Source organism: Macaca thibetana, chromosome 4 (assembly GCF_024542745.1).
Source record: "Macaca thibetana thibetana isolate TM-01 chromosome 4, ASM2454274v1, whole genome shotgun sequence".
NCBI lineage: Eukaryota > Metazoa > Chordata > Mammalia > Primates > Cercopithecidae > Macaca > Macaca thibetana.
The window spans coordinates 156,818,996-156,832,901 of record NC_065581.1 but is presented as its reverse complement, the minus strand read 5'-3'; the positions used below and the strand labels follow the sequence as shown (position 1 = coordinate 156,832,901).

Below are 13,906 nucleotides of genomic sequence, written 5' to 3'. Positions count from 1 at the left end.
ATTACACACTATTTATTTATTTTTATTTTTATTTTTTTTGAGACGGAGTCTCGCTCTGTCGCCCGGGCTGGAGTGCAGTGGCCGGATCTCGGCTCACTGCAAGCTCCGCCTCCCGGGTTCATGCCATTCTCCTGCCTCAGCCTCCCGTGTAGCTGGGACTACAGGCGCCCGCCACCTCGCCCGGCTAGTTTTTTTTTGTATTTTTTAGTAGAGACGGGGTTTCACCGTGTTAGCCAGGATGGTCTTGATCTCCTGACCTCGTGATCTGCCCATCTCGGCCTCCCAAAGTGCTGGGATTACAGGCTTGAGCCACCACGCCTGGCTATACACTACTTTAAAAGCAAGATAGAAGTTTATTACTCACTTTTTATTTCTTTTGGAGAGAGAGTCTCACTCTGTTGCCCGGGCTGGAGTGCAGTGGTGTAGGTCATAGCTCACTGCAGCCTCAAACTCCTGGGCTTAAGCTGTCCTCCCACCTCAGCCTCCCCAAGTAGCTGGGACTACAGGCACATGCTAATTTTAAGCCTGGCTAATTAAAAAAAAATTTTTTTTTTTAAATTTCTTATTTTTAGTAGAGATGAGGTCCCACTATGTTGCCCAGGCTGGTCTTGAACTCCTGAGCTCAAGTGATCTGCCCGTCTAAACCTCCCAAAGTGCTGGGATTACATGTGTGAGCCACTGTGCCTGGCCAGAAGTTGATTATTCTTTTACATAAAAATCCAGGTAGGCAATCCAGAGCTGGTTTGGCAGCTCAGCATTGTTGGAGAACCAGGCTTTGTGCATCTTGTTGCTCTGCTTTATTCAACATTCTGTGTGCATCTCATTGCCTCTTCCAGCTGCAGTCATTACACTTTCACTCCAGTTAGAGAGAGGAGAGGAAAAGGGAACCAGGAGGATATGCCCTTTTCCTTTAATGGGGTATATCAGAACTATACACGTTTCTGCTCATATCCCATTGTTAGAACCTGCTCACATGGCCATACCTGACTGCAAGAGAGGATAGGAGATGTAATATGTATTTGGGCAGCCATGCATCCAGCTAAAACTTCTATTTAGAAAGGGGGAACAAATAATGGAAGACAGCCGTCCCTATCTCCAACATTCATAGTATATTTAAGGACTTTTCCCCCTCTTTTGGGGAAAACATGGACCTAACATTGTGATTGTTAATTCTTTTCACTAAAGTAATTTTTATGTTACTGTGATAAAGGAAACACAATGTTCAATGAAATGAATAAAATGCTGGCAGAGTACCTTTGGGAAATCTTGTTCTGAAAAATGTGCCAGGTTGCTGCTGTTTATTGTTGCTTCTAAACAGTAGAGAAGGAGTTAGCTGCTCATTAAACCTGCCCCAGATAAGGAATGGAATTATGGTTGGACCTCGCCACAATCATTTCTCTCCCAGGAGAGGCTAAAAATAGGATCAGAACACCACCCTGCTTTGAAGCAGACACTCTTGCTGTGTCTCAACTCCATGTCCAACTCCCTAAAGGTTATGGAAAACAGAAAAACATCTTAGAAGCAGAGGGCTGAAATCATGTGGTAATATCTGAATGTTGTGTTGTCTTTGGGTAGAGAATTAAGGAGCAGTGGAAAACCCTTGGGACTAATCTTGATGTCTCTGCCTTGGTGCTTAAGAACCAGAATTAGGGCTAAGTCAAAGAAAGGCAACTCTCTTGCTTTGGGAAGGAGATGAGGAGCACCAGTGGCTCTTTTAGTGGACTGGAAGCAAAGCAGAAGCTGTAGTAGGAATAGGCCTTCTGGAAGAGAGGTTACAATTATAGTTTATGGGTTTGGGGTTTATTCCCTTTTGTTAAAATAAAACAATTAGAAATATGTTCATTGTTTAATTTTTTTTTTTTTTTTTTGAGACCGAGTGTCACTCTGTCACCCAGGTTGGAGTACAGTGGCACAATCTCTGCTCACTTCAACCACTGCTTCCCAGGTTCAGGCAATTCTCGTGCCTCAGCACCCCAAGTAGCTGGGATTACAAGCATGCCCCACCACACCTGGCTAATTTTTGTATTTTTAGTAGAGATTGGGTTTCAACATTTGGTCAGGTTGGTCTTGAACTCCTGACCTCAAGTGATCCACCTGCCCTGGTCTCCCAAAGTGCTGGGATTACAGGCGTGAGCCCCCATGCCTGGCTGAAAATGTATTTTATATTATTTTTATCAAAATGACATTTACAAAAACTGCTTAAATAGATGTAACTAGTTAAAAGTTTGAATTTGACCCTTACGAAACATGTAGAGCACTGTGAAATGTATTTAAGAAAGTCTAAAATTTTATATGTTTTTGTTTATAGCCTATACAGTTCAGACATCTGAGAGCATGGCCCCAACTGCCACTTCAGAGACTTACTTGAAAGCTTTGGCTGTTTGCCATGGACCTCTGGACCACTATGATTTTCTGATCAAAGCTCATGAGCTAAAGGATGACGAACATCAAAGAAGAGTCATACAGTGTTTGCAGAAATTACACGAGGACCTTAAAGGATATAATATAGAGGCAGAAGGCCTTTTTTCAAAGGTGAGGCTTGTGTGCTATGAAAGATTAAACAGTTAAAAGTGTAAGCATTTTCTAAAATGGATGCAATGCAGTAGGGCACCATCATGAAACAGCTTGAAAAATTTCTGCCAGTTCCTTTACACAAATTCTGTTGGATCCCCATTCCTAGCCTTTTGATGTTCCATAGCTTTCTTTTGCCTTCAGGGATTTGAATAGCTTCATATTTAAGTATTTTAAAAATGCAGTCCAGTCTAGATAAAAACTTCTATGGAAATCAAAGCTTTCCCTTTTCCCCAGCTCAGGTCTCATCCAGGGATCAGCGTGGAAAAGGAGGAGTGATGTGTTCTTTCCCTTTTCTTCCTCCTTCTTTCTCTGTTTGCCTGACATCTCTAGGGTCAGAATGAGAAGAATGAAAGATTAGAGTGAAACAGCAGTCATAAGCGACCAGTTATGTATGGTAGATGCTGCCATGCCAGCTCTTTGTTGAGGGTCTTATTGGTGGGTTCTTCAAGACTCCCATGGGGACCTCCACACTTCTCCAATCTTTGACTAACCTCTTATGACTCTGGGGAAGCAACTCACAACCCCGCATTCTTCTGACACCGCCTTGCCCTTGCCCTTAGGCTTCTTGGGTGGGGTCCCTTCAGGACATTTTATTTATTTATTTTTTTTGAGACAGAGTCTCACTCTGTCACCCAGGCAGGAGTACAGTGGTGTTATATCTTGGCTCATGGCAACCTTTGCCTCCTGGGTTCAGGTGATCCTCCCGCCTCAGCCTCCCAAGTAACTGGGTTATAGGCATGCACCGCCACACTTGGCTAATTTTTATATTTTTAGTAGCGATGGGATTTCACCATGTTGGCCAGGCTGGTCTTGAACTCCTGACCTCAAGTGATCCACCTGTCTCGGCCTCCCAAAGTGCTGGGATTATAGGTTTGAGCCACCGTGCCTGACCTGGAACATTTCTTGTTGGGTCATCTTATATGGTGTCTGTGCAGGCCACAGGAAGCATAACATCTTCTTTCTCTACTCCTTGCTGCATGGGCAGCTTCAGTCAGCCTCCTGTCCTCAGACTTTTGCAAGCAAGAAGCAGGCACTAATTTCTGTCTTTGTCATGCATACCCCTTCCTCCTGGGGATGTATATCGAGTTCTCCCAAGAACTCTTCCACACCCTGCTCTGGCAGCTGCTTGCACATTTTCTTACCTAGGCAAGCATCCAGCTGGGGAGAGCGATGTCCATCTCAATTTATATTCAATCCTTATCTCTTTGGATGCTTCTCTTGGGAACCCCTTGTATTTGTTAAGAGATATGTGAAGGGAACACCACGGCACCCTAACCAGCTAACAACTTTATACCTTGATCCCTCTCTTCAGTTTCACTTTGGTTTTAGGGCTGTCTTGCCTTTTCTTGTTGTTGTTGTTGTTGTTTTAAACCTAATTCCTGCATGGATGTGACTAGTGTGTCTATTTATTTATTTATTTATAGATGGATTCTTGCTCTGTTGCCCAGGCTAGAGTGCAGTGGTGTGATCTTGGGTCACTGCAACCTCCACCAGGTTCAAGCAATCCTCCTGTTTCAGCCTCCTGAGTAGCTGGAATTACAGGCACGCACCACCACGCCCAGCTAATTTTTGTATTTTTAGTAGAGATGGGGTTTCACCATGTTCGTCGGGCTGGTCTCGAACTCCTGACTTCAGGTGATCCGCCCATCTCGGCCTCCCAAAGTGCGAATTACAGGCATAAGCCACCGCGCCTGACCTATTTATTTATTTGAGACAGAGTGTTACTCTGTCGCCCAGGCTGAAGTGCAGTGGTGTGATCTTGGCTCACTGTAGCCTCCACCTCCCAGGTTCAAATGATTCTCCTGCCTCCCAAGTAGCTGGGATTATAGGCACCTGCCACCATGCCTGACTAATTTTTGTATTTTTAGCAGAGACGGGGTTTTGCCATACTGGCTGGGCTGGTCTTAAACTCCTGATCTCAAGTGATCCCCCTGCTTCGGCCTCCCAAAGTGCTGGAATTACAGATATGAACCACTCTGCCTGGCCTATTTATTTTTGGAGATACTGCCTCATTCTGTCACCCAAGTGGAGTGCAGTAGCACGATCATAGCTCACTAGTAGCCTTGAAGTCCTGGGCCCAAATGGTTCTCCTCCCTCAGCCCCCTGAGTAGGCTAGAGCTACAGGCATGGCACCACCATACTCCACTAGTTTTTTAATTTTTTGTAGAGACAGGATCTCACTATGTTGTCAGGTTGGTCTTGAACTTCTGGCCTTAAGCAATCCTGCCTCAGCCTCAGAAGCACTGGGATAATTGGTGTGAGTCACCGCATTCATCTTGTGTCTTTCTTTAGAGTGAATGGGAGCTTATTTTCCCTGGTCCTCAGCTTTGAGCTTTTGTTAAAATTCCATGACAACAGGAAAACTCCTGTTCCTTATCTAATATAGAAGCCGATAGTCTCATCTTTAAATTCTGGAGAACGTTAATAGTAGTAAGAGTTAAAATATGGTCCAACCTAAGAAACTAGTTTTCCTTTAATTGACTGTCCCCACCCCCTGCCAAATATGCTTTTACTGTAAAGTCTTTAGAAGAAAAGCACCATAGAACAACCATTAGTAGTACTTTACTTAAAAATGAATGAGGGGCCAAATGGAGTGGCTCATGCCTGTAATCCCAGCACTTTGGGAGGCTGAGGTGGGCATATTACCTGAAGTCAGGAGTTTGAGACCAGCCTGGCCAACATGATGAAACCCCGTCTCTACTAAAAATACAAAAATTAGCCAGGCGTGGTGGCAGGTGCCTGTAATCCCAGCTGCTCAGGAGGCTGAGGCAGGAGAATCGCTGGAATCCAGGAGGCGGAGGTGCAGTGAGCCAAGATCACTCCAGCCTAGGTGACAGAGAGAGACTCCATCTCAAAAAAAAAAAAAAAAAAAAAAAAAAAATAAGGGCCAGGTGTGGTGGCTGAACCTATAATCCTAGCACTTTGGGAGGCCAAGGTGGAAGGATAGCTTGAGGCCAGAAGTTTGAGATCAGCCTGGACAATATAGGGAGACCCTGTCTCTACAATACAATAAAAAACAAACAAACAAAAATGAGTGAAAGTAATTTTACTTTTTAATAAAGCTCCTGAGAATATAATTAGTTTATTTTTACGTAAAGAAAATGCCTTCCCATTGTGTTAACACTATTAGTTGAAAGAAATAGAGATTCATTTTAGATTGCAGAAACACATGGAGATTTAGAATGAGATTATATAAGAACGTAGCAATGAAAGGCACCTCCATGACACAGCTAGGCCTTACGGTACTCTGCCATTCGTATCATTCATTGTCTTGGTTCACTTGGGCTGCTATAACAAAATACCATAAACTGGGTAGCTTATAAACAACAGAAAAAGATTTCTCGTAGTTCTGGGTGCTGGGAAGGCCAAGATCAAAGTGCTGGCAAATTCAATGTCTGGTGAGGGCCTGCTTAACTATTCATGGACAGCTGTCTTTTCACTGTGTCCTCACATGGCTGAAGGGACAAATGAGCTCCGTCAGGCCTCTTTTGTAAGGGCACTAATCCAACTGAGGAGGGCTCTGCTCTCATGACCTCATCACCTTCCAAAGGGCCTACCTCCTAAGAGCCTCACTTTGGGGGTGAGAACTTCAGCATATGAATTTTGGGGCAATGCAAACATTGAGGCCACAGCACCCACTTACTTTTTTGTTCTTTTTCTCTCATGTCTGCTTCAACTTCTACCAACTTCTTAATTCTCTCTATGTGTCTGTAGTTTAAATTCCTGAGTAAGGATCTCATAGGTCAACCAATGACTTCATCCCTGTTCGGGTAGAGCTTTCACACTGGGTTTCTTAGAGGCTGTTAACCAGTGTAAAGATTGACTTACCTGTGTTCCCATGTAGGGCTGCTCCTGTGAGCATGGCAGTTGCTCTCAGAAGTGGACTGTGAGTGTGGTGGGCACCATGAGTGATCAGTCTAGCACGATGGTTGTAGGTAATAATGATGAATTATTTGTTTTGATGACCAACCTCTTTTTCCCATATTTCTCAAAGTTTATAGGTGAGTAAAGAACCAAAAAGTTTGAAAAATATAGACTGCTTATGTACTGCATATCTAGTTATATGTGATATATAGGGATATATTTGCATAGAGTATATGAACTATAACATATAAAACTATGTAATTATATAGTTTGTGATACAGGTGGGCATCCAAGTAAACTAACAGTTTAGTTATGTGGCCTAGCCAGGAAACAACATGTTGTACGCAACTGGATATTTTGGTTATCTGAGGTTTGAATTGCTTTCCTGAATTTTGTATCTTGCTCCCTTTCTAGTCCTCTTCCTTTTGGAAATATATTTCTTTTTTTTTTGTTTTGTTTTTGAGACAGAGTCTCACTCCGTTGCCTAGCTGGAATGCAGTGGCGCAATCATGGCTCACTGCAGCCTCAACCTCCCGGGCTCCAGCAAGCCTCACACCTCAGCCTCCCCAGTAACTGGGACCACAGGTGTGTGCCACCACACCCAGCTAATTTTTTTGTATTTTTTTGTATTTTTTTTTAAATAGAGATGGGGTTTTGCCATGTTGTCCAGGCTGGTCTTGAACACCTGAGCTGAAGCAATCTGTCTGCCCCAGCCTCCTGGAAATATATTCCTTTTATCTCTCCTCCCTACTCTGTAGCATCCCTAGAGCTCATCTTACAGTGGTTGGTGAACTCCCATCCAATCACAAGTATACTGTAATTATTAACTTATTTGGTTGCCGATTCAACAATGGTGGTTTTTAAAAAAATCATTGGCTCTTCTTAGGGGTATTTTCCCATACATCCACCTTTGATATCTGAGTTGGCTATGATGGGCCAGCTAGTGAATAACCCTGGTTTTATTGGGTAGTTAAAATCTAATGTAAATGGAAGATTTGATATGGCAGGTAGAGTTTCAAATGTGTCTAATGAAAGGTCCTATTTGTTAAATCCTAGTACATGTGAATAAATGTTTAGTAGGTAGAGAAACATATTTTTCTAATAGTATTTGTCTTATAGCCTGCCTCCCTCCCTCCCTCCCTTCTTTCCGAGACAGGGTCTTGCCATGTTGCCCAGGCTGGTGTTGGTGTTGATCTTCTGAGTTCAAGCAGTCCTCCCATCTTGGCCTCACAAAGTGCTGGGATTACAGGCATGAGCCATTGCTCTTGGCCCTTATAGTTTCCTAAACCCACTAAATCTTTATTTTAAATAAATATTTTATTTAACAATTTAAAAATTTTTAAATAAACAATTTTATTTTTTATTTATTTTTTGAGACCGAGTCTCGCTGTGTCACCCAGGCTGGAGTTCAATGGTGCGATCTTGACTCACTGCAACCTCTGCCTCCTGGGTTCAAGTGATTCTCCTGTCTCAGCCCCCCGAGTAGCTGGGATTACAGGTGCCCACCACCACGCCTGGCTGATTTTTGCATTTTTAGTAGAGATGGGGTTTCACCATGTTGGCCAGACTGGTCTCAAACTCCTGACCTCAAGTGATCCACCCGCCTTGGCCTCCCAAAGTGCTGGGATTAGAGGTGTGAGCCACTGCGCCTGGCCCCACTAAATCTTTAAAATACTGAAAGAGATCCAAACATCTAGCATAATTTGAAGAAAAGTATATAGAACTTTAGTTTTTGAAGAGAATAAAGATGACACAGACCTATTTTTTTCTAAAAACAAACACTGATATGCCAATTATCAGAAAAGGAAACTGTGGGCTATTAGGTTTTCCAGTGATGGAAAAACTTTATTTGGAGAGTTCTTTATTCTGGTGCTATGGTTTGAATATTTGTCTCTTTCAGAACTCATGTTGACATTTAATCCCCAGTGTGGCAGTATTGAAAGGTGAATCCTTTCAGAGGTGACTGAGTCATGAGGGCTCTGCTGTCATGAATGGATTAGTCCATTTGTAGAGTAATGGGTTAATGGATTAATGGATTATCATGGGAGTGGGACTGGTGGCTTTATAAGGGGAAGAGAGTCTTGAGCTAGCACACTCAGCCCCCTCACCATGTGATGCCCCTGTGTCGCCTGGGGCTCTGCAGAGAGTCTTTACCAGCAAGAAGGCCCTCACTAGATGGGGTCCCTCAGACATGGACTTCTCAGCCTCTATCACTGTAAGAAATAAATTCCTTTCTTTTTTTTTTTCGAGACTGAGTCTCACTCTGTTGCCAGGCTGGAGTGCAGTGGTGCGATCTCAGCTCACTGCAACCTTCCCGGGTTCAAGCCATTCTCCTGCCTCAGTTTTCTGAGTAGCTGGGTGCGCCACCACGCCCAGCTAATTTTTGTATTTTTAGTAGAGACTGGGTTTCACCACTTTGGCCAGGCTGGTCTCGAACTCCTGTGCCACGTTACCTGCCTGCCTGGGCCTCCCAAAGTGTTGGGATTACAAGTGTGGGCCACTGTGCCTGGCCCATAAATTCCTTTTCTTTATAAATTACTCAGTTTCTGAGTAAAACTCTGACTTTGGACTGTAAACCTTTGCCTTGGGTATGAAACCTTGGCATTGTTGAAAGAATAGTGGAAACTGTAAGGGACAAGTTTCACCACAGCACAGTCTTCTCTCTCTGATAGGCCATCCAAACAGCTAAGGAGAAGACTGATCACTCAAGAACTTAAGTTGTTTGTTAGCTACAGCATTTGTGCTGCTGTGCTACACATTCAGCCATTTTGGAGGAAAGCTAAGCAGTACTGACTGCCCATTTTCTTGAACTTTAAATAACAAATACTATTTCTCAATATCTTCATTTTATCATTAAATTCAACTAATTACTACCTGTTTAAAAATAAATAAATTTCAGATTATCTGAAACTCAGTTTCTGTTATAAGTGACAGAAAATGAACTAAGACATGTGCTAAGTAGGATTTATGATTTTATGAACTTTGAATTTTGTTTTTAATACAGTTGTTTAAACTTCATTATAGGCTGGGTATGGTGGCTCTTGCCTGTAATTCCAGCATTTTGAGAGGCTGACATGGGAGGATTGCTTGAGGCCAGGAGTTTGAGCCAGCCTGGCCAACACAGGGAGACCCCATCTCTACAAAAAAAAAAAAAAAAAAAAAAATCAGCTAGGCATGGTGGTACATGCCTGTGGTCCACCTAATTGGGAGACTGAGGTGGGAGGATCACTTGAGCCCAGGAGGTTGAGGCTGAAGTAAGCTGAGATCGTGCCACTGCACTCCAGACTGGGCGACAGAGAGAGACTGTCTCAAAAAACAAAACAAAACAAAACACAAATAGATTTCATTATGGTGCAGTTATTTTTTTTCCCTCTGTACTCCTAAGAAACTTTCTGTAAGCGTATGCTATAATACTAAAATAAAGTATACCTTCTTCATAAGATACCAGATTTATTAACCAAGGTGAAAAAATTGGTGACAAACTACCAGGCTGCTTTCACCTACCTATGTAATAATGTTTTCTCTAATCAATGAACATTTGAAGATGTTATGAGCAGATGACCATGCCATATGAGCAACAAACTATGAAGAATGAGCATTTGTAAACACTTTACTTTTGTTATTGAGTAAAATTTACAACCAGGTTAATCTGACACATTTAATGTATGCATAATTGTTATTGTGCTGTGAGGTAATTAGGCATAAATGGTAAGTAGTTCATGTAAATCACTATAATTAGAATTACTTTTACACAGCCAAATCAAGCATTTCCAGAGTCAGGGAGGGAGAGAATTAAATAGAGTATGGAGCTACTCTGAAAATCTGTGTTTCCATTAATCAGGGGTCTATAGGCAGCCAGGTTTTTTCATCTCTTAGGAGGAGACATTGTAGCCCAAGAGACCTGAGAATTGGGAGCCACAGAACTCCTTTCCTTTTTCTCCTGCCCTCTACCAGATAATTTTCAGTTTTTCCCTAATGAGAACTTATTTCCAACTCCCTTTTATATCCTACCGCCTTTTATTTGGATACCCCCTCCTCACCCTTCCAAGAACAATGCATGAGGCAGATGGAAAAGAACTCAATTCTATCACTGCACTCAGAGCAGCCACAGGCAATACATAAATAACTATATTCCAATAAATCTTTATTTACAAAAACAAGTGTCATGCTGGATTTAGCCCATGGCCGTAATTTGCTGGCCCTTGCTCTAGATGACTGCTACCTGACTAGATAGGAGGGCTGGTAGATGATTACCTAGTCTAACTTTCCAGTTTAATATTCCATTACTGTATTGTATCCCTGCCTCTATTCAACAGGAACTATTCACTGTTCCATTAAATAGACAAACAAATAGAACAAAATAGAAAGTTCAAAATATACATGGAAACTTGATATATGATTGAGTTGACATTGTGAATCAGTAGGAAAATGATCGTCTATTCACTAAATTAGCATGGGATCATTGGTTATCTATGTGAAGATTAAAATAAAATTAGGTACTTACCTCTAGAAATAAATGCCCTAAATTTAAAGTGAAACTTCAGAACTTCTTGAAGAAAATATAGAGGAATAACTTTATGAACTTGGGAAAAGGAATAATTTCTTTTCTTTTTTTCGAGATAGAGTTTTGCTCTGTTGCCCAGGCTGGAGTGGAGGGGTGTAGTCATGGCTCACTGCAGCCTTGACCTCCCGGGCTCAACCAATCCTCTTAGCTTAGCCTCCCCAGTAGCTGGGACTACATGTGCATACCACCACGCCTGGCTAATTTTTTGTATTTTGTAGAGACGTGGTCTCACCGTGTTGCCCAGGCTGATCTAAACTCCTGGCCTCAAGCAATTCACCTGCCTCAGCCTTCCAAAGTGCTGGTGTTACAGACTGAGCCATCCTGCCCAGCCAGAAGAATTTCTTATACAAGATATGAAAGTCCAATATATATATTCATGTTGTCCTGTAAATTGAAAAAAAATTAAAAAGTCCAGCTTATAAAGGTAAACACCAATACATTTGACTATGTTAAAATTTAAAACTTCTAGTTAACAAAAGGTACCATAGAAAAAGTGAAAAGGTAGACAACAGACTGGGAGAAAAGATTTTTCATAAAAAATAATTGACTACTGGCTGGGCATGGTGGCTCACTCCTGTAATCCCAGCACTTTGGGAGGCCGAGGTGGGTGGATCACCTGAGGTCAGGAGTTTGAGACCAACCTGGCCAACATGGTGAAAGCCTATCTCAACTAAAATTACAAAAATTAGCCAGGCATGGTGGTGGGTGCCTGTAATTCCAGTTACTCGGAAGGCTGAGGCATGAGAATTGCTTGAACTCGGGAGGCGGAGGTTGCAGTGAGGTGATATCTGCCACTGCACTCCAGCCTGGGTGACACAGCGAGACTCTATCTCAAAAAAAAATTGATTATGAATCACTCTCTAGAATATGTAAAGAACCCTAACCCGGTGCAATGGCTCACGCCTGTAATCTCAACAGTATGAGAGGCTGACGGTTGGGAGGATCGCTTCAGGCCGGGAGTTTGAAACCAGCCTGAGCAACATAGCAAGACCTCATCTCTGCAAATAATAATAATAATATATAAACAACTTCTACCATGTAATAGAAAAACAAACAACCCAGTAGAAAAATAGACAAAGGAGAGTGTTTTTTTTTTTTCAGAAATAACTAGAAGATGCCACAAGACTGGGTAAACAAATCAGAATGTATTTATAAAGTGGAATGTTGCTTAGCATGGGGATGATAAACTATACATTCAGGTAGTTAATACTGAGGAGGAAGGGGACAAGGAAGGCTTCAACTATAATTAATGCTTTATTAATTATATAAGTTTTGAAATAAATGTCAACATAGAAAGATTTGATAAAGCTGGAGGGTGGGTAACGTGCTGTTCCATAGAGTCTTCAATTTTGCCTCTTTGTAATATTCCATTGTGAAAATATTTTACATGTGATTGTGAGATATTTCAACACGTTAGATTTTTTTTTTTTTTTTTTGAGACAGAGTCTTGATCTGTCACACAGGCGGGAGTTCAGTGGTGCAATCTCGGCTTGCTGCAACCTCCGCCTCCTGCGTTCAAGCAATTCTCATGGCTCAGCCTCCCGTGTAGGTAGGACTACAGGCCACCACGCCCGGCTAATTTTTGTATTTTTAGTAGATACTGTGTTTCACCATGTTGGCCAGGCTGGTCTCAAACTCTTGGCCTCAAGTAATTGCCCACCTCAGCCTCCCAAAATGCTGGGATTACAGGTGTGAGCCACTGTGCCTGGCAGGGTTAGTTGATTTTTTTTTTTTTTCATTTTGAAAAAATAACAACTTTTCTTGAAAATATAATTTTAGAGTCTACTAGTTCAGCCTTTCCTTCTTACAAATAGACTGAGGGGCTGGGTGTGGTGGGTCATGCCTGTAATCCCAGCACTTTGGGAGGTTGAGGCGGGTGGATCACTTGAGCCCAGGAGTTTGAGATGAGCCTGGGCATCATGGCAAGACTTCATCTCTAAAAAATAAAAATTTAAAAATTTAAAAATCCAAATAGACTGTGGAAGGGGAATTATTAGCACAGTTCTCAGAAAGGCATATGAAATATGTTTATAAGAGGGTTTTTGCAATGCAATGTTTTCCTCTTTCTGAAATTTCATAAACTGAATATATATAAATCTGATCACACTCTTCTCCTGCTTAAGGCTTTCAGCCCCCTCCTGATAAAATACAAACTCAGCATGTTCTTCAAGGTTCTTGAGAGCCTAGTCCCTGCCTTTTGCCAACCTCCTCTGCCATTGTTCTCTGCTGGCAATATAAGCCCCAGCTATGATGACCTGCTTGAAGATCCTTGGATGAGGCTGAGACCTTATTTTGTCTCTGGGTCTGCTAAAGCTGCCCATCCCCATCCTTTTGTTATGGCTCATCTCACATTGCCTGCTGGTGACCACATGCTTCTCTGGTAGATATTGTATTTCTTTCTTTCTTTCTTTTCTTTTTTTTTTTTTTTTGAGATGGAGTCTTACTCTGTCACCCAGGCTGGAGTGCAGTGGCACAATCTCAGCTCGTGGCAACCTCCGCCTCCCAAGTTAAAGTGATTTTCATGCCTCAGCCTCTGAAGCAGCTGGATTACAGGCATTTGCCACCATGCCTGGCTAATTTTTAGTAGAGATGAGCCAGGCTGGTCTTGAACTCCTGACCTGAAGTGATCTTCCTACCTTGGCCTCCAAAAGTGCTGGGATTACTGCCCCTGGCCAGTTTTTCTTTTCTTGGTCTTCTGGGCCTGAAGAATCCCAGCCCACTGCCTAGCACAAAGTAGGTGCTCAATACTCAGTTCATGTTTGTGGAACGAATGAAACATGAATGAATAACAAAGCCATCACTAAAGAGTCACAGAGCCTATCTGTGTGTCTGTGTGAGAGGGTAGGTGTCTCCATTCAGTGCCTGTATCCACATATGTCTCTGTGAATGTGTCCTGTTCTCATT

The 13,906-nt window shown here is 42.4% G+C and overlaps 2 protein-coding genes across 33 annotated transcripts in view; one reads left to right on the top strand and one right to left on the bottom strand.

Annotated features, from left to right (window-relative positions):
• The window catches only part of SNX3 (sorting nexin 3), a 1,122,685-nt gene that overhangs the window by 108,936 nt on the left and 999,843 nt on the right, over positions 1–13,906 (bottom strand). The gene's annotated exons all lie outside the window — the stretch shown is intronic.
• Positions 1–13,906, top strand: part of AFG1L (AFG1 like ATPase) — a 221,623-nt gene that overhangs the window by 28,999 nt on the left and 178,718 nt on the right. For all 4 annotated transcript variants that reach the window (XR_007725281.1, XM_050789142.1, XM_050789144.1 and 1 more), the window contains one exon: positions 2,309–2,532. Coding sequence is in view for 3 of the 4 variants with exons in the window: in XM_050789142.1 (XP_050645099.1) it covers positions 2,309–2,532 (224 nt within the window). In the remaining variant the exon portion in view is untranslated. The remainder of the gene's footprint in view (positions 1–2,308; positions 2,533–13,906) is intronic.